Source organism: Oncorhynchus mykiss, chromosome 12 (genome assembly GCF_013265735.2).
Source record: "Oncorhynchus mykiss isolate Arlee chromosome 12, USDA_OmykA_1.1, whole genome shotgun sequence".
In the NCBI taxonomy this organism is placed as follows: Eukaryota; Metazoa; Chordata; class Actinopteri; order Salmoniformes; family Salmonidae; genus Oncorhynchus; species Oncorhynchus mykiss.
In genome coordinates this window covers 54,253,717-54,280,987 of record NC_048576.1, presented here as the reverse complement: position 1 = coordinate 54,280,987, position 27,271 = coordinate 54,253,717, and the positions used below count along the sequence as shown (strand labels likewise).

The 27,271-nt window shown below is 43.4% G+C and overlaps 1 protein-coding gene across 1 annotated transcript; it reads right to left on the bottom strand.

Moving 5' to 3' along the window:
* Positions 1-30: 30 nt before the first annotated feature.
* On the bottom strand, positions 31-27,269 carry LOC110538908. Its single transcript, XM_036939510.1, has 7 exons — positions 26,825-27,269; positions 26,491-26,615; positions 23,499-23,697; positions 6,309-6,528; positions 3,045-3,187; positions 625-836; positions 31-497 (listed from the first exon to the last, which is right to left on the bottom strand). Exons 1-7 carry the CDS (start codon positions 26,960-26,962, stop codon positions 140-142), a joined length of 1,395 nt encoding a protein of 464 aa, XP_036795405.1. The 5' UTR covers positions 26,963-27,269; the 3' UTR covers positions 31-139.
* Positions 27,270-27,271: the final 2 nt, after the last annotated feature.

Below are 27,271 nucleotides of genomic sequence, written 5' to 3'. Positions count from 1 at the left end.
GCATGGTACAGGACCATTACTCGTCCTGTGTCATTGTTTGTAACCACTGAGGTTCAGTAGTAGGGCTGTTTGAGGGGGAAAAGGGGTTAGGGGCAGCTATGTTGTGTGTCAACAGGCTAAAGACATTGCACTCAGCGTTTCACCCCTGGATGGCGGTATTGGGTGGTTGACTGGCCACAGCGAGCCCAAGGTCTGTGGCATTGTCCAGGGGCTCCTGACTGAGACTCACAGAGGGGTGGAGGTAGCCCCTGTCTAGCTGGCCCGTCTTAGGTTTCTCCTGTTCAATGTCTGGGAGGAAGAGCTGTCCAGCAGGATGCAGAGAGGCGGGAGGGACGGTGATGTGTTGGGGGTCATCTGAACGACCGAGGGAGCACGGGCTCAGGCTGTCACACAGGGCCCCCCAGTTCTGCTCACACTGCATCCTCACTCTCTGTGCTATGGCTGTCCTCACCTCCTCACCACAACCCAGCAGGATGTTCACCAGCTCCACATGAGTCCTGAGGTAGGAGGAAAAGTTATATTTCTGAATGCAGACTACTACAGTATTTGAATATCAGATCATGTGGAGTCTGGAAACACCCTACACAGAGTTTAGTATGAAATGGAAAAAGGCCTCATGCTCACCCTTTGGGGAAGAGGTCCTGGAAGTGGATCATCTCCACCATGACATTGATGTTCTCCTGGATGGCGGAACAAAGGTTGTGTTTGACGTAGCACTCTCTCTGCAGGTGGATCATCATCTCCTTCACTGCCAGGCACTTCCTGCTCACACAGCTGAACCGGTGCCTCAGGCTGTGGGCCATGCACTTCAGGGCATCCTTGATGAAGGACTTCCCCTACAGAGTTCAACATAACAGCTGACACGTCATCTCAGGACTGGCACAATAATTGTATCATGTAACCTACAATTATGGACAAAAAAAAAAAGTCACTACATTTTAGGAGGGAGGTGTTCCACTTTATTTTCAAGTAGATATAGTTTACCCAATAGCAGTTTTGTTTTTACATGAAGATGGTAAAGTTGATCATTTTACGATCAGAACGTTCGGGAGGAGAATCTTAATTTACAAAAGTTCCAAGCAGTCAAAACTGTTTGAGACAGAACAGAACTTTGGCAGCACCCCTACTATTTAGATACAGTTGAAGTCAAAAGTTCACACTTATGTTGGCATCATTAAAACACATTTTTCAACCACTCCACAAATTTCTTGTCAAAACTATAGGTTTGTTAACAAGTCAGTTAGGCCATCTACTTTGTGCATGACAAGTCATTTTTCCAACAAATTGTTTAGACAGGTTATTTCACTGTATCACAATTCCAGTGGGTCAGAAGATTATACACCAAGTTGACTGTGCCTTTAAACAGCTTGGAAAAACCAGAAAATTATGTCATGGCTTCAGAACCTTCTGATATACATAATTTGAATCAATAGGAGGTGTACCTGTGGCTGTATTTCAAGGCCTACCTTCAAACTCTGTGCCTCTTTGCTTAACATCATGGGGGAAAAAAAAAAAAAAAAAAGGATCAGCCATGACCTCAAAATAAAATTTTAGACCTCCACAAGTCTGGTTCATCCTTGGGAGCAATTTCCAAACGCCTGAAGGTACCACATTCATCAGTACTAACAATAGTACAGAAGTATAAACACCATGGGACCACGCAGCAGTCATACCGCTCAGGAAGGAAACACGTTCTGTCTCCTAGAGATAGTGCAAAAAGTGCAAAATCAATCCCAGAACAGCAAAGGCCCTTGGGAAGATGCTGGAGGAAACGGGTACAAAAGTATCTGCATCCACAGTAAAACGAGTCCTATATTGAAATAACCTGAAAGGCCGCTCAGCAAGGAAGAAGCCACTGCTCCAAAACCACCATAAAAAAGCCAGTCTACGGTTTGCAATTGCACATGGGGACAAAGATTGTACTATTTGGAGAAATGTCCTCTGGTCTGATGAAACAAAAATAAAACTATTTAGCCATAATGACCATCGTTATTTGGAGGAAAAAGGGGGATGCTTGCAAGCCGAACACCATCCCAACCGTGAAGCACAGGGGTGGCAGGCTTTGCTGCAGGAGGGACTGGTGCACTTCACAAAAGAGCTGGGATAATGAAGGAAAATGTGGCTATATTGAAGCAACATCTCAAGACATCAGTCAGGAAGTTAAAGCTTGGTCGCAAATGGGTCTTCCAAATGGACAATGACCAAGCATACTTCCAAAGTTGTGGCAAAATGGCTTAAGGACAACAAAGTCAAGGTATTGGAGTGGCCGTCACAAAGCCCTGACCTCAATCCCATAGAACATTTGTGGGCAGAACTGAAAAAGTGTGTGCGAGCAAGGAGGCCTACAAACCTGACTCAGTTACACCAGCTCTGTCAGGAGGAATGGGCCACATTTCACCCAACTTGTGGGAAGCATGTGGAAGGCTACCCAAAACATTTGACCCAAGTGAAACAATTTAAAGGCAATGCTACCAAATACTAATTGTGTATGTAAAATTCTGACCCACTGGGAATGTAATGAAATAAATAAAAGCTAAAATAGATCATTCTCTCCACTATTATTTTGACACATTCTTAAAATCAAGTGGTGATCCTAATATTTTTACTAGGATTAAAATGTCAGGAATTGTGAAAATGACTTCAACTGCATGTTGTAGCTAATTTGCAAAGATGCATTATGATAAGCTAAAAATATATTTTTACAAAGATGTAAATTGTTACACCAAATTCCAGAATAGTCACATCATAGGTATCATTTTCCAAGTTGTTCTATAACATACTAAACATGTTCATACAGTTACATAAAGGATGTACTGGCTGTAGTACACTCTTAACACCTTTTTTCTATCTAGAACCTTAAGAGGTTCTTCAGCTGTCCCCATAGGAGAACCCTTTCTATAGCGGGTTCAACATGGACCCCAAATTGTATTTATTCCTACGGGGACAGATGAAAAAACCTTTTGGACCCCTTTTTCTAAGAGTGGAGAGCATTTGTGGAAAACCCTCTATGACAGCAGCACAGCGGTTTAGGAGAAGTGGAATACCTTGGAGTCAAACTTGCCGGCATTGTGCAGAAATGTTACGCAGATCTCATGTAGGCCTCGTATTTCACAGGAGTTGTTGTTGAAGCATTCGAACATGCCACAGCCCACATCCCCAGCATTCACCAGACAGTGCTGGATCTCCGCTGATGGAGGGAACATGTTACTAAACAGGAGGGTGGCAAGCATGTTTGTGGTCTCTTCAGAAGAGAACAGTAGCTTGTTAATAATAATGCAACAGTCGATATTGTGTCAATGTGCTGGTTCCTAGGGAATCATTGAAAAGTCCTCCAAATATGACTGCTGCTTTTTCAGTAAAGAATAATCCTCTTACAAATTATACAACCAACTGTGGAGATGTAATATTGTAAAAGTATTTAAAATGTTTCAGGGTTAGACTAGTGCTGTCAGGACTCGTCCTGGTCGTTCTGCCGCCCTAGAGACAAAGAAAAATGGGTCCCTCCTATACAGTGGCGATCAGTCATTCAGGGCAGGCACATTTCTTGCAAAAAAATAAAAAATAAAATAAAGGGTGGCTTGCCTGTTTTGCATGTAATTTTGGCATTAATACATTTTATTACATTTATTTAACCAGGTTGGCCAGAACAATCTCATTTACAACTGCGACCTGGCCAAGATAGCACAACAAACAAGAGTTACACATGGGATAAACAAATGTACAGTCAATAACAATAGAAAAATCTATATAGACTGTGCAAGTGTAGTGAGATCAGGGAGGTAAGGCAATAAATAGGCCAGTGGTGAAATAATTACAATTAAACACTGGAGTGATAGATGTGCAAGTAGAGATACTGGGGTGCAAAACACCAAGATAAATCATATGGGGATGAGGTAGTTGGGTGTGATATTTACAGATGGGCTGTGTACAGGTACAGTGATCGGCAAGCTGCTCTGACAGCTGATGCTTAAAGTTGGACTCCAGCGACTTTTGCAATTCATTCCAGTCATTGGCAGCAGAAAACTGGAAGGAAAGGCAGCCAAAGGAGGAGTTGGCTTTGGGGGTGACCAGTGAAATATACCTGCTGGAGCGTGTGCTACAGGTGGGTGTTGCTATGGTGACCAGTGAGCTGAGATCAGATGGAGCTTCACCTAGCAAAATACTTAAATGACCTGGTGCCAGTGGGTTTGACGACGAATATGTAGCGAGGGCCAGCCAACGAGAGCATACAGGCCGAAGTGGTGGGTAGTATATGGGGCTTTGGTGACAAAGCAGATGGCACCGTGATAGACTAACATCCAATTTGCTGAGTAGAGTGTTGGAGGTTATTTTGTAAATGACGTAGCCAGAGATCAGTAGGATAGTCAGTTTTACGAGGGTGTTTGGCAGCATGAGTGAAGGATGCTTTGTTTTGCGAAATAGGAAGCCAAGTCTAGATTTAATTTGGGATTGGAGATGCTTAATGTGAGTCTGGAAGGAGAGTTTAGTCTAACCAGACAGGTATTTGTCCACATAATCAAAGTCAGAACCGTCCAGAGTAGTGATGCTAGTCGGGCAGGCAGCAATCGGTTGAAGAGCATACATTTAGTTTTACTAGCATTTAAAAGCAGTTGGAGGCCATGGAAGGAGTGTTTGGCATTGAAGCTCTTTTGAGGTTTGTAAACAGTGTCCAAAGGGCCAGATGTATACAGAATGGTGTCGTCTGCATAGAGGTGGATCAGAGAAACACCAGCAGCAAGAGCGACATCACTGATGTATACAGAGAAGAGTCAGCCCGAGAATTGAAACCTGTGGCACCCCCATAGAGACTGCCAGAGGTCCAGACAACAGGCCCTCCGATTTGACACACTGAACTCTATCAGAGAAGTAGTTGGTGAACCAGGCGGGGCAGTCATTTGAGAAACCAAGGCTATTGAGTCTGCCGATAAGAATGAGGTGATTGACAGTGTCGAAAGCATTGGCCAGGTCGATGAAGACTGCTGCACAATACTCTTATCGATGGCGGTTATGATATCCTTTAGGACCTTGAGCGTGGCTGAGGTGCACCCATGACCAGCTCAGAAACCAGATTGCCTAGTGGAGAAGGTACGGTGGGATTTGAAATGGTCGGTGATCTGTTCATTTGGCTTTCGAAGATTTTAGAAAGGTAGGGCGGAAATAGGTCTAACATTGGGCCTAGAGTGTCTTCCCCTTTGAAGAAGGGGATGACCGCGGCAGCTTTCTAATCTATGGGGATCTCAGACGATACGAAAGAGGTCAAGTTGCTGCAGATCGTAGAGTTATCGGTGGTGACAGTGTCTCCTAGCCTCAGTGCAGTGGGCAGCTGGGAGGAGGTGCTTTTATTCCCCATGGACTTGTGTCCCAAAACTTTTTGGAATTAGTGCTACAGGATGCAAATTTGTTTGAAAAACACTAGCCTTAGCTTTCCTAACTGACATTGTATATTGGTCCCTGACTTGCCTGAAAAGTTACATATCGCGGGGGCTATTCGATGCTAATGCAGAACGCCACAGGATGTTTTTGTGCTGGTCAAGGGCAGTCAAGTCTGAGGTAAACCAAGGGCCATATCTCTTAGTGCTACATTTTTTGAATGCATGTCACATCAGTTTGTAAACAATGTAAAAAAAATATATAATTGAGTTAATAAAGCTGCTTACAAAACAAGCAGCTCCAAAATGCAGGTGTTTCAGCCTAGCTCATTGCTTTGTCGTGGTGGGGCAGGCCAGCAGAAAATAGGAGCACCAAGATTTACATGCTAAAAATCGCCACTGCGCCTATACTCTGCAAAAACTAAATAAACACTGCTGAAGACTAGGCACGTGGATCCATGATTACATTGATGGATTACATAAACCCAGGGTATTAAAAAAAACGTCGTCAACATATTCACGGTGGTGTGTGGCTGCGCCGGGGGTAAGAACAGCTTGCTGTCAGAGCTTGTGTTGGCATTTCAACGGGAATGTGCTTGGATAAGAGTTGGTCACTTGGCGCATTGAATTACAGTGAAGTGACAGAACTAGAGATCACTGCGTACCTGCGACGGACGACACTATAAAACCAAATTCTACCACAGGTCATTTCGGGGGACATCATTTTGTTAAAAAAAAAAAAAAAAAACTTTCATTCACAGTGAAATAGTTTCATGTGGCCTAAAAAGAATACGACCGGAGAGTCAAAAGGGCATTGTGCAGACCATTTTATGAAAACGTGTGAAACTTTAGACTATCTGGTGAACGTATGATCCGCATTTCAGACATACAAGTACGAGGCAGTAGCTATAGCCTACAAGCAACATTTAGCCAACATACCTGTGTTTTGCAGTGAGAGTCGTCTTTTCTGATGGTTCAATTGTTTCTCTTGAGGGGTTTCGTGAAGTTCGTTTGGGTCTGTCGCCTTTACTTGCTGAAAGGCTATACAAAGAAAGACCGCCAAAGAAAATGTAAGTAGCATCTCCATTCGCACTAATACACTCCAAAAAGAAAATAACATTTTAAATATATATATATTTTTTAAATGTACTAAATTCAACTAAATGGATAACTTTCCAGTAGAGACGTGAATCAAAACGAGCATTGCGGGGGAATGGATGCTGCCTATATTTCCCTCAACTCTTATGTCAGTTTTAATGAAGGCGCTAAACAGGTGCTGTCGTTTGTGGCTGCCGACCAATCGCATGTCAGGCATCCACGGCCAAAGTTTAAATGGCCTGCGTTCAATAACATTTCGCCATACTGTACTAAAGAATTGGAGGAAGTATTGAAGTCAAAGGCTGTAATATATTTCATATTACAACGTTGTGATGCATTTATGTTTTTGAATTATGTGATGTGAAACTACAAAGTAAGGGTGGAGTTGGGTTTTTCAGATGCTGAGTTGTTTGTTATAACAATGGAGGCTAGTAGTTCCTGCTGTTGAGATGGCATTTGAAAAAGACCGAATAAAATGTTGAAATGTAGTTTCTTGAAGAGTGTGCATGCACATAGACATGGATAACAAAGGCTTGTGGACTACTAGGACACATGATATTGCCATTGCCTGAATGTATACAGTGGCACAGGAAAGCAATGTCCCTTACCCCCAAAGAACCTAAGCACATTGTAAATCAGTTACACTGATGGGATTATCACTTCTAGCCTCAATTAATCTGGCAGCTAACGGGGGTGAGAGAATGTCAGCGTGCCGTGACAGCCAGTGTGGCGGTAGGCAACTGCAAAGTAGTAGCCTTCATGAGGGACATGCTCGAGGGATCAGTTTTGCAATACTCCAGAAAAATGTCACTTAGTTTTGAGTCTTTAACGGAGAGATAGTCAATGGGGGGGTGTGTACTGTGAAGTGGTGCTATTCAAAATAGTTGAGTGGAAGTCAGGAGCCTTAGTTCCCATAGGCTGGGCAGTGATTTGTGGGAAATATCTTGCTGTCTTGCCTAAAGGTTACAACTGCATGAGAGGCATAGTACATACCATGGAAAACAGAATGTGACAAAGTGGCCTATAGTGCCAAAGGATCCCAAAGGAACATGAGGTGAGAGAGAATCCGATGCCATTACCAGGGCTCAGTGCCAAGCCAAACATATCCCCTGTCATCCTTATATTGGCACTGTGTGTCAGAGGCACACTTCAGGAGGCCATCAGAAAGTATTCACACACCTTTGTTGTGTTACAAAGTGGGATTAAAATGGGTTTACAACCCCAAAAAATACTCTGTCAGTGGCAGACAAATTCTAACATTTGTAGTTATTGTCCTGCTGAAAGGTGAATTAATCTCCCATTATCTGGTGGAAAGCAGACTGAACCAGGTTTTCACTCTAGGATTTGACCTGTGCTTAGCTGCATTCTGTTTCTTTTTTATCCTGATAAACGCCCCAGTCATTAACAATTACAAGCATACCCATAACATGATGCAGCCTCCACTATGCTTGAAAATATGGAGAGTGGTTCTCGGTAATGTGTTGTATTGGATTTGTCCCAAACATAACACTTTGTATTCAGGACAAAAATGGAATTGCTTTGCAATTTCTTTTGCAGTATTACTTTAGTGCCTTGTTGTACAGGCTTCCTTAATTTCAGGCTGTCAATTAGGTTAGTATTGTGGAGTAACTACAATGTTGTGGATCCATCCTCAGTTTTCTCTTATCACAGCCGTTAAACTCTGTGACTGTTTTAAAGTCACCATTAGCCTCATTGTGAAATCCCTGAGCAGTTTCCTTATTTTCTGGCAACTGAGTATCTGTATCTTTGTAGTGACTGGGTGTATCGATAAACCATCCAAAAAGTAATTAATAACTTCACCATGCTCAAGGGGATATTCAATATCTGATTTTTTTTACCCATCTACCAATAGGTGCCCTTCTTTCCAGCACTGGAAAACCTCACTGGTCTCTGTGGTTGAATCTGTGTTTGAAATGCACTCTTGGACCTTACAGATAATTGTATGTGTGGGTGTACAGAGATTAGGTAGTCATTCAAAATGAATGTTACACTATTATTGTACACATTGAGCCCCTACAACCTATGATGTGAGTTGTTAAGCACATGTTTACTCCTGAACATATTTAGGCTTGCCATAACAAAGGGGTTGAATACCTATTGACTCAAGACATTTCAGCTTTTTATTTTTGGTATTAATTAGGAACATTTTCGAAAAACATAATTCCACTTTGAATTAGGAATTATAGGGTATTGTGTGTAGGCCAGTGGCAAAAGACAAACAAATATCAATCTAAGTCAAGGGGTGTGAATACTTGCTGAAACCACTGTACCTTAAAGCGGACTCTTGAAGTCACTTGAGTGACAATTCAATCTCTTCCGGTACAGTTTAGAAATGTGTATATACAGTATATACGGAATAAAAATATAAAGGCAACAGGTAAGTGTTAGTCCCATGTTTCATGAGCTAAAATAAAATATCCCAGAAATTGTCCATACGCACAAAAAAACTATTTCTCACAAATGTTGTGCACAAATTTGGTTACATCCCTGTTCGTGAGCATTTCTCCTTTGCCAAGATAATCCATCCACCTGACAGGTGTGACATATCAAGAAGCTGATTAAACAGGATGATCATTACACAGGTGCACCTTGTGGTGGGAATAATTAAAGGCCACTTTAAAATGTGCAGTTTTGACACACAACACAATGCCACAGATGTCTCAAGTTTTGAGGGAGTGTGCAATTGGAATTGGAATGCAGATGGCAGACAGTGTGTATGGTGTTGTGTGGGTGAGCGGTTTGCTGATGTCAACGTTGTGAACAGAGTTCCCCATGGTGGCAGTGGGGTTATGATATGGGCAGGCATAAGCTATGCACAATGAACACAATTGCATTTTATCGGTGGCAATTCGAATGCACAGAGATATCGTGATAAGATCCTGAGGCCCATTGTCGTGCTATTCATCCGCCGCCATCACCTCATGTTTCAGCATGATAATGCACGGCCCCATGTCGCACGGATCTGTACACAATTCCTGAAAGCTGAAAATTCCCCAGTTCTTCCATGGATCTGCATACTCATCCGACATGTCACCCATTGAGCATGTTTGGGATGCTCTGAATCGACGTGTTCAACAGCGTGTTCCAGTTCCTGCCCATATCCAGCAACTTTGCATGGCCATTGAAGAGGAGTAGGACAACATTCCACAGGCCACAATCAACAGCCTAAATCAACTCCATGCGAAGGAGATGTCATGCTGCATGAGACAAATGGTAGTCACACCAGATACGGACTGTTTTTCTGATCCACGCCCCTAGTTTTTTTTTTGAAAGGTATCTGTGACCAACACTAGATGCATATCTGTATTCCGAGTCATGAAATCCATAGATTAGGGCCTAATTCATTGTTTTCAATTGGCTGGTTGCCATACATGAACTGTAACTCAGTAACATCTTTAAAATGGTTGTTTTTATATTTTCACATTCAGCAGACGCTTTCATCCAAAGCGACGTAGTCATTCATGCATACATTTTATGTATGGGTGGTCCTGGGAATCGAACCCACTATCTTGGCGCTGCCAACTGAGGTACAGGGGACCACAGAAATGCCCACAACCAGCATCTTCAACTCAGACGTCATAGACACATTTCAAAACAATTTGTCTTTGCTTTCAGTAGTAAGGTGCTTAATTTGAGACGTCCAATGTGTTTGTTTGGAGAAGTCCAATTGGCTTAGTTAATATCATTAGCATTACTCCCAGTTGCCTGGTAAGGGGTGGTGGGGGGTCTGAGGTTTACAAATCATCTATCAGTCACGCCTGTGTACTGAGGTCGGGGAATAATGGCATACTTCCCTCAGTAGTAGCAGGGCCCTAGGGATGGCCCCAGTGTTTAGTTAGGCTAATATTAATGTTACAGAATGGGTGAGATCCAGTAATGGGACAGGATGAGAAGCTATCTGTCTCCCAGCAGAAGGCAAGTTCAGCAACGGCTTTCACCCTCTCTCCAAAGATGTATGTTCCTCCATGGCCAAATATGGTCAAATGTTGGCCTTCTGAAATGGCTGTAAATGGTTTAGGGTTGAAAGAATTTCGCAAGCTGATTACACAACTCCAGTTAAGCCGAGTTTAATTCATTCCCTCAATAGCGTGGGTGCTGAATGTTTCGGCTGTTGAATATACCGATATTTACTTTATTAACAACAGCTCAAGTGTTTACATAGCATAGACATATCACTCTCTAAACTTCCTTAGTGAAAGTGTTCAGTGCCACAATGGCGCCAGGAACATAAGTGACACTGAAGAACAGTCAAATAGGGACATGCAGTACATTCGGAAAGTATTCAGACCCAATTACTTTTTCCACATTTAGTTACATTTCAGCCTTATTCTAAAATTGATTAAATAAAAAAACACAATCATCACTCTACATACAATACCCTATAATGACAAAGTGAAAACAGGTTTTGCAAATGTATATAAAAAAATATATTTAGTTTTTTATTTACATAAGTATTCAGACCCTTTGCTATGAGACACAAAATTGAGCTCAGGTGCATCCTGTTTACATTGATCATCTTTGAGACGTTTCTACAATTTTATTGGAGTTGTAGTAAATTCAATTGATTGGACATGATTTGGAAAGGTACGTTTATATGTTTATATAATGTCAGAGCAAAAACCAAGCCATGATGTCGATGGAATTGTCTGTAGAGCTCTGAGACAGGATTGTGTCCAGGCACAAATCTGGGGAAGGGTACTAAAACATTTCTGGAGCATTGAAGGTCCCCAAGAACACAGTGGCCTCCATTATTCTTAAATTGAAGAAGTTTGGAACCACCAAGACTCTTCCTAGTGCTGGGGAGAAAGGCCTTGGTCAGGGAGGTGACCAAGAACCCGATGGTCACTCTGATAGAGCTCCAGAGTTCCTCTGTGAAGATGGGAGAACCTTCCAGAAGGACAACCATCTCTGAAGCGCTCCACCAACCATGCCTTTATGGTCGAGAGCCAGACGGAAGCCACTCCTCAGTAAAAGACACATGACAGCCCACTTGGAGTCTGCTAAAAGGCACCCAAAGGACTCAGACCATGAGAAACAAGATTCACTGGTCTGATGAAACCAAGATTAAACTATTTGGCCAGAATGAAGGAAACCTGGCACCATCCCTACGGTGAGGCATGGTGGTGGCAGCATCGTGCTGTGGGTATGTTTTTCAGCGGCAGGGACTGGGAGACTAGTCAGGATTGAGGGAAAGATGAACGGAGCAAAGCACAGAAAGATCCTTGATCAAAACCTGCTACAGAGTGCTCAGGACCTCAGACTGGGGCGAAGGTTCACCTTCCAACAGGACAACAATTCTAAGCACACAGCCAAGACAAAGCAGGAGTGGCTTAGGGACAAGTCTCTGAACGTCCTTGAGTGGCACAGCCAGAGCCCGGACTTGAACCCGATCGAACATCTCTGGAGAGACCTTAAAATTGTTGTGCAGCGACACTCCCCATCCTACCTGACAGAACATGAGAGGATCTGCAGAGAAGAATGGGAGAAACTCCCCAAATACAAGTGTGGCAAACTTGTTGCGTCCTACCCAAGAAGATTTGAGGCTGTAATCACTGCCAAAGGTGCTTTAACAAAGTAATGAGTAAAGGGTCTGAATACTTATGTAAATATGACATTTCAGTTTTTTAAAAGTTTTTTTTAAAAACATTTGCGAACATTTCTGGTTTTGTTTTGTCATTATCGGGTATTATGTGTAGATTGATGAGAAAAACAAGCAATATAATCGTAACAAAATGTGGAAAAAGTCAAGGGGTCTGAATACTTTCCAGATGCACTCTATATACTGCATGTCAGGCAGGGGTGATGACAATCAACCATGAAGTGGACTACAATTTACCACATAATCATAGCTATGCGTTGTCATGGAATGTGGTTGGTTGTTCCTTACTTTGAGACAATAGAACTCTACAATGGATGAGATATGAGCAGGGAGTTGGAAGAATACAATGTTTGGTTTATCAACAAGTAAAAGTTGTAACATTCTAAAGGGATTGACCATGTTGGTGGCTAATTACTACCCTAGTGTTCTGTTTTTCTAAGACCTCTGCTTGAAATCAGGGGATTTTTATCTGAAATGTTGGAAGAGAGAATATCTGAAACCTCTGGTTTTGCTCAGCCACAGTTTTTCCCACAATAATATTTCTCTGTGTGCAATCATGATTGTGAAATAGTCCAATTCCTTTTTTCCCATATGCAGGTAACCGATACAGGGATACTGGCCGTACTCTGTTGTTCGGTAGTAAATGTATGCTGTTTACCCTTCTGACTTTCACCCAACACATCCAAAGAATGTGGTCCTCAAAACAGTCGACATCATATGTCTCTTGTGTAATACCGATACCACCACATGTAAAACTTGTGTAACCACTCTGGAGTCAGATTAAACAAAATGACTTCATGAAAACAGTTGTCATCAATAAAATTGGCTATTGCTGACTGGTGGAAGGTATTGAATAGCCTGCTTTTCCAGACCTACACGCACAAGTCCTCATTAACTGTGGCAACACAATCACATAGGATTAACCACACTGTTGACAGTGTGGTTAAGGGGTGGTGTTCTTTGGGTGTGCTGTGGGTGTGCTGCTCTCAGGCAGCGGGCCTAATGGAGCCGGTCTCGGGTCTCTGGTGGCAGCAGATGCTGACTCTGCAGAGTGAATCTGAACTGTCAGAGGAAAGCAACGATGGTCTCACGTCAGGGCACATTTAACAGACCCCGCCTGCTGCCAAGAAAAGGAGCAGGCTTCTCAGGAGGGTAGTAAGTTTGGGTTTAGGAGGGTTGCTGCCGCTGTTCAAATAAACTCACTTTACCAGGCTGAGAAAAGAGTTCAGGCTGCAGGGCCAGGCAGGCCTTCCCCAGGGCCCAACGCAGGGCAGGACTACCGCATTTGGGACCCTGGAAAACGTTATTTAAAAAATTTTTTTTTTACACATTTGTACACACCTTCTGTGCAGTTTTATAATGCTATTCTTCAAATTTCCTTACGAGTCTATGAGAAAATGTTGCCGTTTTAAAGCAAGTTTCCTGCTATTCTACAGGGGTCTGTGCAGGCCAGTCAAGTTCTTCCACACCGATCTCGACAAACCATTTCTGTATGGACCTCGTATTGTGCACAGGGTATTGTCATGCTGGAACAGGAAAGGGCCTTCTCCAAACCGTTGCCACAAAGTTGGAAGCACAGAGTCATCTAGGATGTCATTGTAAGCTGTAGTCTTAAGATTTCCCTTCACTGGAACTAAGCGGCCTAGCCTGAACCATGAAAAACAGCCCCAGACCATTATTCCTCCTCCACCAAACTTTACAGTTGTCAGTATACATTGGGGCAGGTAGCGTTCTCTTGGCATCCACCAAACCCAGATTCGTCCGTCAGACTGCCAGATGGTGAAGCGTGATTCATCACTCCAGAGAACGCGTTTCCACTGCTCCAGAGTCCAATGGCAGCGGGCTTTACACCACTCCAGCCGGCGCTTGGCATTGAGCATGGTGATCTTAGGCTTGTGTGTGGCTGCTCGGCCATTTCATAAAGCTCCCGACGAACAGTTCTCGTGCTGACATTGCTTCCAGAGGCAGTTTGGAACTTGGTAGTGAGTGTAGCAACTGAGAACAGACACTGTTTACACGCTATCCGCTTCAGCACACACCAGTCCCATTCTGTGAGCTTGTGTTTCCTACCACTTTGCGGCTGAGCCGTTGTTGCTCCTAGACATTTCCATTTCACAATAACAGCACTTACAGTTGACTGGGGCAGCTATAGCAGTGCAGAAATTTGATGAACTGACTTGTTGGAAAGGTGGCATCGTATGACGGTGCCATGTTGAAAGTCACTGAGCTTTTCAGTAAGGCCATTCTACTGCCAATGTTTGTCTATGGAGATTGCATGGCAGTGTGCTCGATTTTATACACCTGTCAGCCACTAGTGTGCCACTAGTGTGGCTGAAATAGCCGAATCCACTAATTTGAACGGGTGTCCAAATACCTTTATGTATATGTAGTGTATTTGCAGGGTCACAAAACCAAGTTTTGGCACACACATCCATGATCTCACATTATCTCTCTGAGTTGGGACTAACAATGAACTTGGAAAAGAGCTCTCTGGTCCCATCTCAGTGTGTGCACTTCCTGGCCTTGACACTGTAAGCTCAAATCATGTGAGCAACAGTCTCCAGAAAGAGTGGTATATCTTTGACAAATTGTCTTTTGACATTCAAACTGAAAAAAATAGGTGTCAGCACTATAGAGTCAGAGGCTCCTAGGCCTCCAAGCTGCTGCAGTCCATGTTGTACCACTGGGCTTGCTCCACATGTGGCCAATACAATGCTGGTACAACAGACATAATCTATGTCCCAAAAGGGACAAACACAAAAAGCTGACAATTTCAATGAGTCACTAGAGAGCAATACAATGGTGGTGCCTAGCACATCAAACTCCCAGTGGAGTTATCCTATGCCCAGTTCACAACCGGGTCTTTGAACACAGAGCCTCCCTACAGGGATGGGTAGTAGTCTGGGGTCCATGGTGTATGGTCAGCACCATGGACAACGGCTCACATCAATGTACTGGAGCTCAAGGTGGTTCACCTTGCACTCTGGCACTTCCTCCCAGTATTGAGAAGACAACATGCACTGATATGGACAGACAACCCAACCGTGGTTGCACACATCAACCACCCGGGAAGGATTGAGGTCAATGACACTGCACTAGCAAAGGAGCTACTGCTTTGGGCAAACAGACACCTGAGAGCAATACACCTGCCAGGGGTGGAGAATCAGGCAGCAGAACATCTTCTCCAGAGGAGGCCTTCTTCCTCTGTAGTGGAGAGGATCTGGGCGCGATTCAGAATGGACGTCACCGATCTGTTTGCATCGCAAGATTCAACCCATTGTCCTATGCAGTTCTCCAAGGGTCCTGGAGGCCCACTTGGGGCGATGCCATATCACACAGATGGCCAAGGGGGCTGCTGTATGCGTTTCCACCAATTTCCTTGCTCCCTCGGGTCTTGAAGAAGATCAGTCTTGAGAGTGTGTAAGTTATGCTTGTTGCTTCACATAGGCCACAGCATCACTCGTTTTCAGACCTTGTACAGCTGACAACCTCCCAACCATGGGAACTCCCGCTTCGAGCGGACCTCATGTCACAAGCGAACGGCAAGCGTTGGCACCCCAAACCAGCATACTGAAGTTGTGGATGTGGCCCCTGAAAGTAACTGCCTTGTAGCTGCAGGGTTGCTCTCTTTGGTAATGGATACAATTTAGGCAGCCAAGGCATCCTCTACGCAAACCCTGTATTCCTACAAGGGAAATGTGTTCAGGAAGTGGTGTGTCGACCATGCAGAATTGTTAACTTCCTGCCCAATTTCTGTCATTTGACTTTCCTCCAGGAGCTTATGGCTGCAGGGAAGTCCCCATCTACATTGAAAGTGTGTACGGCAGCCATCTCTATGGATCATGACCAGATTGCGGATGCATTACTACAGGCACACCCTCTAGTATCGCAATTCATGAAAGGTGCTCGCAGGCTACGGCCACCCAAGGCTCCTTTAGTAGCCTCGTGGGAGTTAGATGTTGTCCTACGATCATTTATGAGTCCACCATTTGAGCCCCTGTCGTCACTTGAGCTATGGGAGCTCTCAGTCAAGACTGCCGTTCTATTGGCTATGGTTTCAGCCAAGCGTGTTAGAGAATTACAGTACATGCGCTTTCTACCCAACCTTCATTACTCACTTTAGCAGAATATGGATCTAAGGCAGTGCTTTGGCCAAATCCAGCATTCTTACCTAAGGTCCTTTCATCATCACATGTTAACCAGCCCTTAATCATAGCAGCATTTCACCTGCCTCCCTACTCCTCACAGGAGAGTCGTGAGTTGCATACACTTTGCCCGGTTAGGGCAATGAGTGCCTATCTTGCTGCGAGAAGAACTGTTCGTCGAACAGAACAGCTTCTTGTGTGTTATGGGTGAAAATCCAAAGGGCGTGCTGTCTTGAAGCAGAGACTGGCACATTGGATGAAAGTCCCAGGGTGCATAACCTGTTTTTGTGAACGATCCCCCTGGACTTTGTGACAGTTTAGTAAAGCCCAAGGGCAGCATGATCATGTGCAGCACGCCATGATGACATCACAGGGTCCCAGTGGAGTAGCGCCACACAGACATGGTGATCTCCGGTCTCCTCCCCCTGGCCCTGGGCGATTGAAGATGGGAGCTGTTGTTTTGTTTTGGGAAGGGGGCGAAGAGGCCTCGTGTGTGTGTGTGTGTGTGTGTGTGTGTGTGTGTGTGTGTGTGTGTGTGTGTGTGTGTGTGTGTGTGTGTGTGTGTGTGTGTGTGTGTGTGTGTGTGTGTGTGTGTGTGTGTGTGTGTGTGTGTGTGTGTGTGTGTGTGTGTGTGTGTGTGGGTGGTTTTACACATAGTGGGCCCCATATTCGGACTGGTGACTGTCCAGCTCTCTTTCATCCTCGCAGAGAGCTTTCAAAACAACCAAAGAGAACAGTTCCAACTTCAGGCAACCTCTGTGTTGATCCCCCACTGAATGACCCCTGCCCTAGAAACATATGCCTACACATTGTCTCAAACACACAACGTTCATGTGCATTCTTGTACCCCCTGTCTCTCACATGATGATGTTGTGAAAAATGCTAAACGTAAAACTGGTTTTATGAGTTGTAAAATGCAAGTCTTGTGCGTGCATGTTGTATGAACACAATTTGAGTAGCTTTTAAATGATGATGGATTAACCACAAAAGAAAAAGTCATGCAGGTGTAGTATAAGCATTCCAGAGACTGTATTTTGATATTGGGGTCATTCTTGAATTACGGTGGCATTTGGGAATGGCATTTTGGAAATAATTGACTTAAATGTAAATGTATCTGGGTACATTTTCCCCATTCTAAATCAACTAATATGGTGGCAAAATTATTGGAGTGAAGAGATGGAAGATGTGAGTTGAGAATGAACTCTGTGAGACACTCAAATAAAACGTTCTGATAGTGTTGAAGGCACCTGGTTTGTGTTCCACTGTGATACAGTAGGTCATGACAATGCATACAGAGAGAGTATTTGTCCTGTCCCCTACTAGCGGCCCCTAAGCACGTGGGAAAAAACAACAGGGCCCACTACACACAACGTCTACTCAAATCTGCACATTGCCTGACATTAAACATGTGAGTTGCATACACTTTGCCCTGTTAGGGCATTGTGCTTCAGACTCATGCCAAAAACAAGTGGATAAATCAATGAAATTACATCAGCGCTGACATCTGCAGATGAATAGAATAGCCAAGCTGTGCTCATGTTACGATCTTACTTTCTTCTTTCTCACTCTGAAAAACAGCAGAATGTGCTTGTAATGGCCGAATTCATAATATTTTTTTAAATAAAATGTACAATGAATACAATTGCCTAATATGTATATAGGCCTGCTAATAATTCTCTCTGTGTCATGAATTGATCCTCTTTTTTTTTTTTTTACATATAAACTGTAGCCAGCCGCTATCCTCTGTCCTTTCGAGTCCTTATTCCGCAACTAATTACTTCAAAATATAACTTTCCAAAAATGATATAAATCAGAAATTTGCTAAGAAAATTTGCTAACATATTTACCATGCATACAGTCAGGTCCAAAATGATTGGCAACGTTGATAAAGATGTGCAAAAAAGACTGTAGGCCTGTAAAATAAATCATACAAATACTGTTATATTGTATGCAAAACATTTTTTGGAAGATTATATTATTTTCTGCTAATACATTTGCTCAGAGAAAGAGATTTGGTTTAACAAGCAATAAAAACAAATCTAAAGAAGATGGGGGGTCAAAATGATTGGCACCGCTGAATTCAGTACTAGAGCACTCTCCCATTGTGGGGATAACGATACTGAGCCTTTTTCTAAAATGTCTAAAACACACACCAGGGGTGGGTTTGGTGTCGAAAAACGGAAGCATATGCAGAAAAGTATCTCATACCTACTGTAAAATACGATGGTGGATGTTTGATGTTCTGGGGCTATTTTGCTTCTACTGGTCCTGGGGCCCTCAAGGTCAACGGCATCATCAACTTTTAGCCAAAAACCTGGTTGCCTCTGCCAGGAGGCTGATAATTGGCTGCAAGTGGATCTTCCAGAAAGACAATAACCTCAAGCACACATCAAAATCAATAAAGAAATTGTTAAATGACCACTAAATCTACATTTTGCAATGGCAATCTCAGAAACCTGTGGTTTGAATTGAAGAGGGCAGTCCATAAAAGCAGACGATGGATATCAAGGATCTGGAAAGATTCTGTATGGAGCAATGGTCTAAGATCCCTCCCAATGTGTTCTCCAACTCATAAAACAATTTAGAAAAAGGCTTTTTATTTATCCTCGCGAGGGGAGAGTGTTTGAGTACTGAAAACAGGGGTGCCAATAATTTTGTATATTACCTGTTAAACAAAATATAACTCTGAGCAATTGTATTAGTATAAAATAATGCAATTTCAACAAAATAAATGTGAACGCAATATACGGGTAACTGACAAAATACAGGAAACACCAATATAAAGTTTCTTAATGAATTGGGTGTTGGGCCATCACAAGCCAGAGCAGCTTCAACCTTGGCATATATTCTGCAAGTGTCTGGAACTCTATTGGAGGAATGCAACACCATTCTTCCATGAGAAATTCCATAATTTGGTGTTTTGTTGATGGTGGCGGAAAGCGCTGTCTCAGGCACCACTCTAGTGTTCAGTTGGGTTGAGATCTGGTAACTGAGACAGCCTTGGCATATGGTTTACATTGTTTTCATGCTCATCAAACCATTCAGTGACCACTTGCGCCCTGTGGATGGGGACAATGTCATCCTATGGGGGCATGGCCATGGTAGCCAAAATAATTGCCTGCCCAGCATTTTTAAACATGACCCTAACCATGATGGGATGTTAATTAACTCATGGACCACACCTGTGTGGAAGCACCTGCTTTCAATATACTTTGTATCCCTCATTTACTCAAGTGTTTCCTTTATTTTGTCAGTTAACTATAGCTCAGTATTTTGTATTATTTATTTTCTACAGTTTTTTTTGCTCCCTAATCACTACACCACAGATTTGAATACACATTATGTCTGCATATTCCCTGGCTGAAGTGGAGAGAAGAGACTGAGGAACTTGTGCCTAGTGGTAAAAGTGACCTTGCCTGGATCGGGCAACCTCAGTGTGCCACTTTATGTAATGAATCCCCCTACTGATGTGTGATAAAAATCTGAGGGGCAATAAAATGAACAGATGCACTAAGGCTTTGCAGAGGAACGGGGATTTAATTGTTGTGGCTTGGGCCTCTGAGAGCCAACTCTGGGACCAACGTGCAGCTGTGCTCTAATGGGGGTAAGGGGAGGGGCGTGGGGGGGGGGGGTGACTTTATCCCCCCTCTTTCAATAATATCTCTGGTGATTTATAATGTCCAGAAGACAAATGCAACGACAACTGAGACTTCCCAACCCAAGATGTGCAGTGAACACACAAGTTCACATTACCTGTGCCCCCCAAGGACCCCAAGTTGAATTGCTGCAGATCTAAGGCTAAATGTGCTGTGTCACTTGGTTGCTTACACAATGCACTGTTCAACCATGTGTGTCATTTGCATTTGACATTTTAGTCATTTAGCAAATCAAATCAAATGTATTTACATAGCCCTTCGTACATCAGCTGAAATCTCAAAGTGCTGTACAGAAACCCAGCCTAAAACCCCAAACAGCAAGCAATGCAGGTGTAGAAGCACGGTGGCTAGGAAAAACTCCCTAGAAAGGCCAAGAGCAGATGCTCTTATTTGTATTTGTACTGGTGTCCTCTCTCATCAGTGAGTAATTGGGTACATCTGTGGATTTGAGTTTTTTACACTTGATGCTAAATTATTTACTTGCTATGTCCTACAAATATGATAAAAACCTTTGAATTTATCGTTATCAATATGCGATATGAAAAATTGCAATTAGGGAGTCATGATTGCGTGTCATGATTTGTTGCCCGAGTATAGACAAAATAGTGGTAGTAGCCAGTGCCAGAGCCAGAGCCGAGGCACAAAAAATGAATCCCACAGGTGACCAGCTATCTCCCAATTAATACCCCTTCCTGTTGTATTGGTTGCATACATTGTTCTTCGCCAGAAATGATACATCACACTTTGTCAGCTATGTCAAGCCAGACTCAAGAGACACGGCTAGAGGATGATGTCCCTTAGCTAGTTTGGATCACTATGCCCCCTTTGTGGGTTTTGTCTTACATTTGAGATACTGCCAAAGCATCTGCTTCAGCACGGCCTTGTGTTGCCCTGTACACTGCACAGTACTCCTCCATTGTGTGGGAGGAAGATGCAGTTGTTGTGAGAGCTCTGAAACACAACTTGGTCACCACTTGACCTTTACTATTCAGGATAAAAAAACGAGTGTGTTCAGACCATCTGGTCGTAAGTTGCCATGGCTTTTAACTGAGTTACTGGTATTATGCGTGTGTAATAAGTGGCTTTACTTGACTTGATGCAAGTGTTAGTCGATAATCCCAACCACATGCTATGACCTGCATAACAGGTACGGACGAGAGGGAGTGAGGACGAGAGACTTCCAGCTAGAGTGCAACGGAGCCAGGTCGTTCAATTCCTCACTCTGCTTTCTGATTACTCACGCCAGACAGCAGACAATTGTGGTGTTAAAATCAGGACAAGATCGGCTTTCACTAAGTGTCACTTCTCTTAGCAACCAACCAAATGAGCTATATTCAATGTCCAATATGTCACTAGTATCCACTTTCTACTTGCCCTTATCGATCTACTACACTCCCCAATGTGTTTTTTCGGACAGTGAAGCTAAAGCTTTTCACTTGGCGCTATACTCCGGCATTTTGGATTTGCGATCAAATGTTTCATATGAGGTGACAGTACAGAATGTCACCTTGTATTTTGATGTTATTTTTATCTAGTTATCTAGTCCCCCCATTTGAAGGTGTCATACGTATTTGGGCAAATCCCCTTATATGTGTACATAAGTGGTCAAAAGTGTAGTATTTGGTCCCATAGCCCTAGCACACAATTACTACATCAAGCTTGTGACTCTACAAACGTGGATGTGTTTGCAGTTTTGTTTTGGTTGTGTTTCAGATTATGTTGTGCCTAATAGAAATAAGTGGTAAATAATTTTGGAGTCACTTTTATGGTAAATAAGAATATAATATGTTTCTGAACACTTCCACACTAATGTGGATGCTCCCATGATTACGGATAATCATGAATGAAACGTGAATAATGTTGAGTGAGAAAGTTAGAGGTATAAATATCATACCCCCCCCCCCCCAAAAAAAAAGGCTAACCTCCACTGTTATTGGTAAAATTGAGTGGTTAGCATGTCTGGGTGGTATGATCTTTGTGCCCATGCATCTACATATGCAAATTTGTAAAAAAAAAAAAAAAAGTATGCCAGACACCTTCAAATGGGGGGACTAGATACACAACGTGCTATCATTTCTAAACGGTAAAACATATGAATGAAAATACCCTCAAATAAAAGGTAACATTCTGTAGTCATGAAACATTTAATCTCAAATCCAAAACACTGGATTATAGAGCCAAGATAAATGTTTTAGCTTCACTGTCCAAATACAGAGTGTATATATAATTTCCTTCTGACTTTTCTCCTACTACTTGTACAAAGACCAGGAGAGCGAAGAAAACTCATTCTGTTGTGTCGGGTGTGTGGAAGTATCTGATATTTTTTTTAAAGACAACAGAAAGGCCTACTTTCCAGTTCTCAGTGATGCAGCATAGAGGGCTTGCTAGTCTGCACGTCCTCAAAGGCGAGGTGGTGAAAGACAGAAGCAGCTCTATCAATTTAACCTTTGTCTCAGCCAGGTGGGAACACTCTGCACAGCTCATCCAGAGCCCCTCGTCCCCTTCCTGGGGGCTGCATCTTAGGGCCATTGAGCTAAGCCTCTCCTACACGGTCGAGGGTAGCAAGAGAAATATAGCATGGATGTGGAGACAGCAACATGCCGTGCCAATCACCTTGCACCCTGTCTGCCCAGAGAAATGCCAACAAACCTGTCAGAGGCAGCCTGTTGGATCCCCCCTGGGAGCTAGTTTCATATCCTGGGCTGTACTCCAGATGTCAAGTCTCAAATTGGCAAAGACTGTAGCACCCTTTTATGGCTAAGGTTTTGCCCAGGACTGTGTGCTCTATAAGGAACACATTGCACCTCCCTCCCCTCAAGAGATCTCACTGATTTTGCTCTGGATGGCTCCAAATTGGATAATAATGCTGAGATCATTCTAATCTAATAAGAATATAGGCAGATGTAGCAGAGGTATGGATCATTTAATCTAGGCTAACTCAGCAATGAAGTCTTACCATGGCCAGTACAGCACATTTTCTATTGACCCAGTTTAAAAATGAAAGGGCGGTGTAAACATTTCTACCAAATCATTTATTGTTGAAAACATTTATTTACAAAATTCACAAAAAAAAAGTGGCAAAACATTGGGGGATAAAATCAGTTAGCAAACATTACGAAATGACTACTTCTGGCTTTTAAGAAATAAAAGTGACCATTCTATTGTTAATTCAATAACCACAAATGCAATTTAAATCAGAGCAATTCATACAACTTTATCTGGAAGTAAAAGATGGTATATTTAGCCAATTGTGCTAGCTACACAATAAAGTGTCATTTTGCACGATTCCTCCTGTGACTTGGTAGTTGGTACGCATGTCCAGCATTGACAGCTAAAATCCATGGCTTGGTTTCTCCACATGAAGAATGACTAAGAGTTGTGGAAACCTCCACACTAGTTTTTAAAGTTGGAGTTCCTTGTCCAGTCTGATGGAGCTCTAGAAAAGTCTACCTTTAGCAGAAGATGTTTCTCTGCACCTGAAATAAAGATAAATGACAAACTGAGAACCTGAAACATTCTGAGGAGATTATAGTTCAATACCTTTCCCATGATTTGTATGTTTATGTTGATTTCAGCAATCTTGACCACAGGTGTGACACACTGACCTTCATGGTGTTTTGGGTCCAGTGTGGCTTGGAGCCTCTTGCTGTTCTGTCTCTGATGGAGTGTTGGATGGACCCTCCTCCTTCTTCTCAGCAGACAGGAAGTCGTGAATGGCTTCCTCAATGTGGGGCCTGAAGGTGTGGTTAAGCTTGGGATCCACCACCTGGGTGATGATTCTGTCCACTCCGGACTCCAGCATGCCGGACCTGACACACCAGAGACAATACATATGACTGTCACATATACCCTAAATCTGTAAACATTGGCACCCTCATAGATAATATCCTTACCAACTTGCATTCCAAATGCACCTCTGCTGTTTTCAACCAGGATCTCAGCCTCATTGTCTGTATCTGCTATCGGTCCACGGTCAAACGACCACCCCTCATCACTGTCAAACGCTCCCTAAAACACTTCTGCGAGCAGGCCTTTCTAATCGACCTGGCCCGGGTATCCTGAAAGGATATTGACCTCATCCCGTCAGTCGAGGATGCCTGGTCGTTCTTTAAAAGTAATTTCCTCACCATCTTAAATAAACATGCCCCTTTCAAATAATGTAGAACTAAGAACAGATATATCCCTTGGTTCACTCCAGACCTGACTGCCCTTGACGAGCACAAAAACATCCTGTGGCGGACTGCAATAGCATTGAATAGCCCCCGCAACATGTAGCTGTTCAGGGAAGTCAGGAACCAATACACACAGTCAGTCAGGAAAGCAAAGGCTAGCTTTTTCAAACAGGGTTTTGCATCCTGTAGCTCTAACTCCAAAAAGTTTTGGGACACTGTAAAGTCCATGGAGAACAAGAGCACCTCCTCCCAGCTGTCCACTGTACTGAGGCTAGGTAACACGGTCACCACCGATAAATCCATGATAATCGAAAATTTCAATAACCATTTCTCTACGGCTGGCCATGCTTTCCTCCTAGCTACCCCAACCCCGGTCAACAGCTCCGCCCCCGCAGCTACTTGCCTGAGCCTCCCCAGCTTCTCCTTCACCCAAATCCAGATAGCAGCTGTTCTGAAAGAGCAGCAAAACCTGGACCCGCACAAATCAGCTGGGCTAGACAATCTGGACCCTCTCTTTCTAAAACTATCCACCGCCATTGTTGCAACCTCTATTACCAGTCTGTCCAGCCTCTCTTTCATATCGTCCGAGATCCCTAATGATTGGAAAGCTGCCGCAGTAATCCCCCTCTTCAAAGGGGGTGACACTCTAGACCTATATCCTTCCTGCCTTGCCTCTCTAAAGTCTTCGAAAGCCAAGTTAATAAACAGATCACTGACCATTTCGAATCCCACCGTACCTTCTCCGCTGTGCAATCCGGTTTCCGAGCTGGTCACGGGTGCACCTCAGCCACGCTCAAGGTACTAAATGATATCATAACCGCCATCGATAAGACAGTACTGTGCAGCCGTCTTCATCGACTCTGTCAATCACCGCATTCTTATCGGCAGACTCAATAGCCTTGGTTTCTCAAATGACTGCCTCGCCTGGTTCACCAACTACTTCGCAGACAGAGTCCAATGTGTCAAATTGGAGGGCCTGTTGTCCGGACCTCTGGCAGTCTCTATGGGGGTACCACAGGGTTCAATTCTCAGGCTGACTCTTTTCTCTGTATACATATCAATGATATATCCACCTCTACGCAGACGACACCATTCTGTATACCTCTGGCCCGTCTTTGGACACTGTTAACTAACCTCCAAACAAGCTTCGATGCCATAAAACACTCCTTCTGTGGCATGCTTTACAACCTTTCGCTGCCCGCACACGCCCGCCCGACTAGCATCACTACCCTGGACGGTTCTGACCTAGAATATGTGGACAACTACAAATACCTAGGTGTCTGGCTAGACTGTAAACTCTCCTTCCAGACTCATATTAAACATCTCCAATCCAAAATCAAATCTAGAATCAGCTTTCTATTTCGCAATAAAGCCTCCATCACTCATGCCGCCAAACTTACCCTAGTAAAACTGACTATCCTACCGATCCTCGACTTTGGCGATGTCATCTACAAAATAGCTTCCAATACTCTACTCAGCAAACTGGATGTAGTCTTTCACAGTGCCATTCCTTTTGTTACCAAAACCCCTTACACCACCCATCACTGCGACCTGGATGCTCTAGTCGGCCCTCGCTACATATTCGTCGCCAGACCCACTGGCTCCAGGTCATCTATAAGTCTATGCTAGGTAAAGCTCCGTCTTATCTCAGCTCACTGGTCACGATAACAACACCCACCCGTAGCATACGCTCCAGCAGGTATATCTCACTGGTCATCCCCAAAGCCAACACCTCCTTTGGCCACCTTTCCTTACAGTTCTCTGCTGCCAGTGACTGGAACTAATTGCAAAAATCGCTGAAGCTGGAGACTTATATTTCCCTCACTAACTTTAAACATCAGCTATCTGAGCAGCTAACTGATCGCTGCAGCTGTACATAGCCCATCTGTAAATAGCCCACCCAATCACCATATTGTTTTTATTTACTTTTCTGCTCTTTTGCACACCAGTATCTCTACTTGCACATCATCATCTGCTCATTTATCACTCCAGTGTTAATCTGCTAAATTGTAATTACTTCGCTACTATGGCCCATTTATTGCCTACCTCCTCACGCCATTTGCACACACTGTATATAGACTTTTTTTTTTCCTATTGTGTTATTGACTGTATGCTTGTTTATTCCATGTGTAACTCTGTGTTGCTGTTTATGTCGCACTGCTTTGCTTTATCTTGGCCAGGTCGCAGTTGTAAATGAGAACTTGTTCTCAACTAGCTTACCTGGTTAAATAAAGGTGAAATAAAAAAAAATACTGGCATTAGCAGGAACACCTGATTGCAATCCAGACTGGGTACATGATCTTAACCATTCATGTGCAGATGGCACTGTTTTTGGCTTGAAAACGTGATTTAATTGTTATGTACTGTCAACAACTACAATGCATTAGACATTTACAAGCATAATTATAATCATTTATAGTAGCTACTCACTGCACGACGCTTTGTCTTAGCACATTCCGCACTTGATTTTTGTTGATTGATGGGTTCCAGTCTTGAGTGTTCAAATGAGTAGAGACGAAGTTGTCAACTTTCTGTCGTAGATTCTGGTAGGCAGGCTGATGACAACAATGACAGAAGCACGTCATTTACGTTACCCATTGATCAATAGCCGGAACATTACCAACAGCTGGCTAGCTAGTTAGCTAAGCTAAAAACAACAACGTGGGACAAATAAAGCGGAAACTATTTGCTAGCTAACGTTAAATAGCAGGCTTAAATGAACGTTGATAGCTAGTCAGAAAAAGTTGAACGCTAGATTAGCTACCTTTGTATCCACATCTGCCAGGCAGTCTCTGCGGAACTCGTCGAACAGGCCTCGGTTCTTGAGATGTTCCACGATGAGCCCGATGAGCTGCGGATCTCCGGGGGGAAGATTCACTGCGTTACCGACACCCTCCGCCATACCGGTGTTTGTTGAAATTCAGCCCGTCAATTAGTTTTGTACATATAGAAGTGTAGCAGTATCGAAATAATTTCAAGAAATTACACAAAATAACTGCTGGTGGCTCTAAAACCTAGCTACATTATTTAGCAGTGTACACAAGTACCAACATGCTATGCAATAGGAAGTCTCTTACGTTGGGTGCGTTCGTAAATTAATCAGTTATTCTGCTCGTTGCAGACTCAGACGGGAGTGATCGGAGTAGATGGCCAGAGCGAATCTACGAACGTGCCCATTGCGTCTTCTTCTTTAACATTCTATGTTACGAGC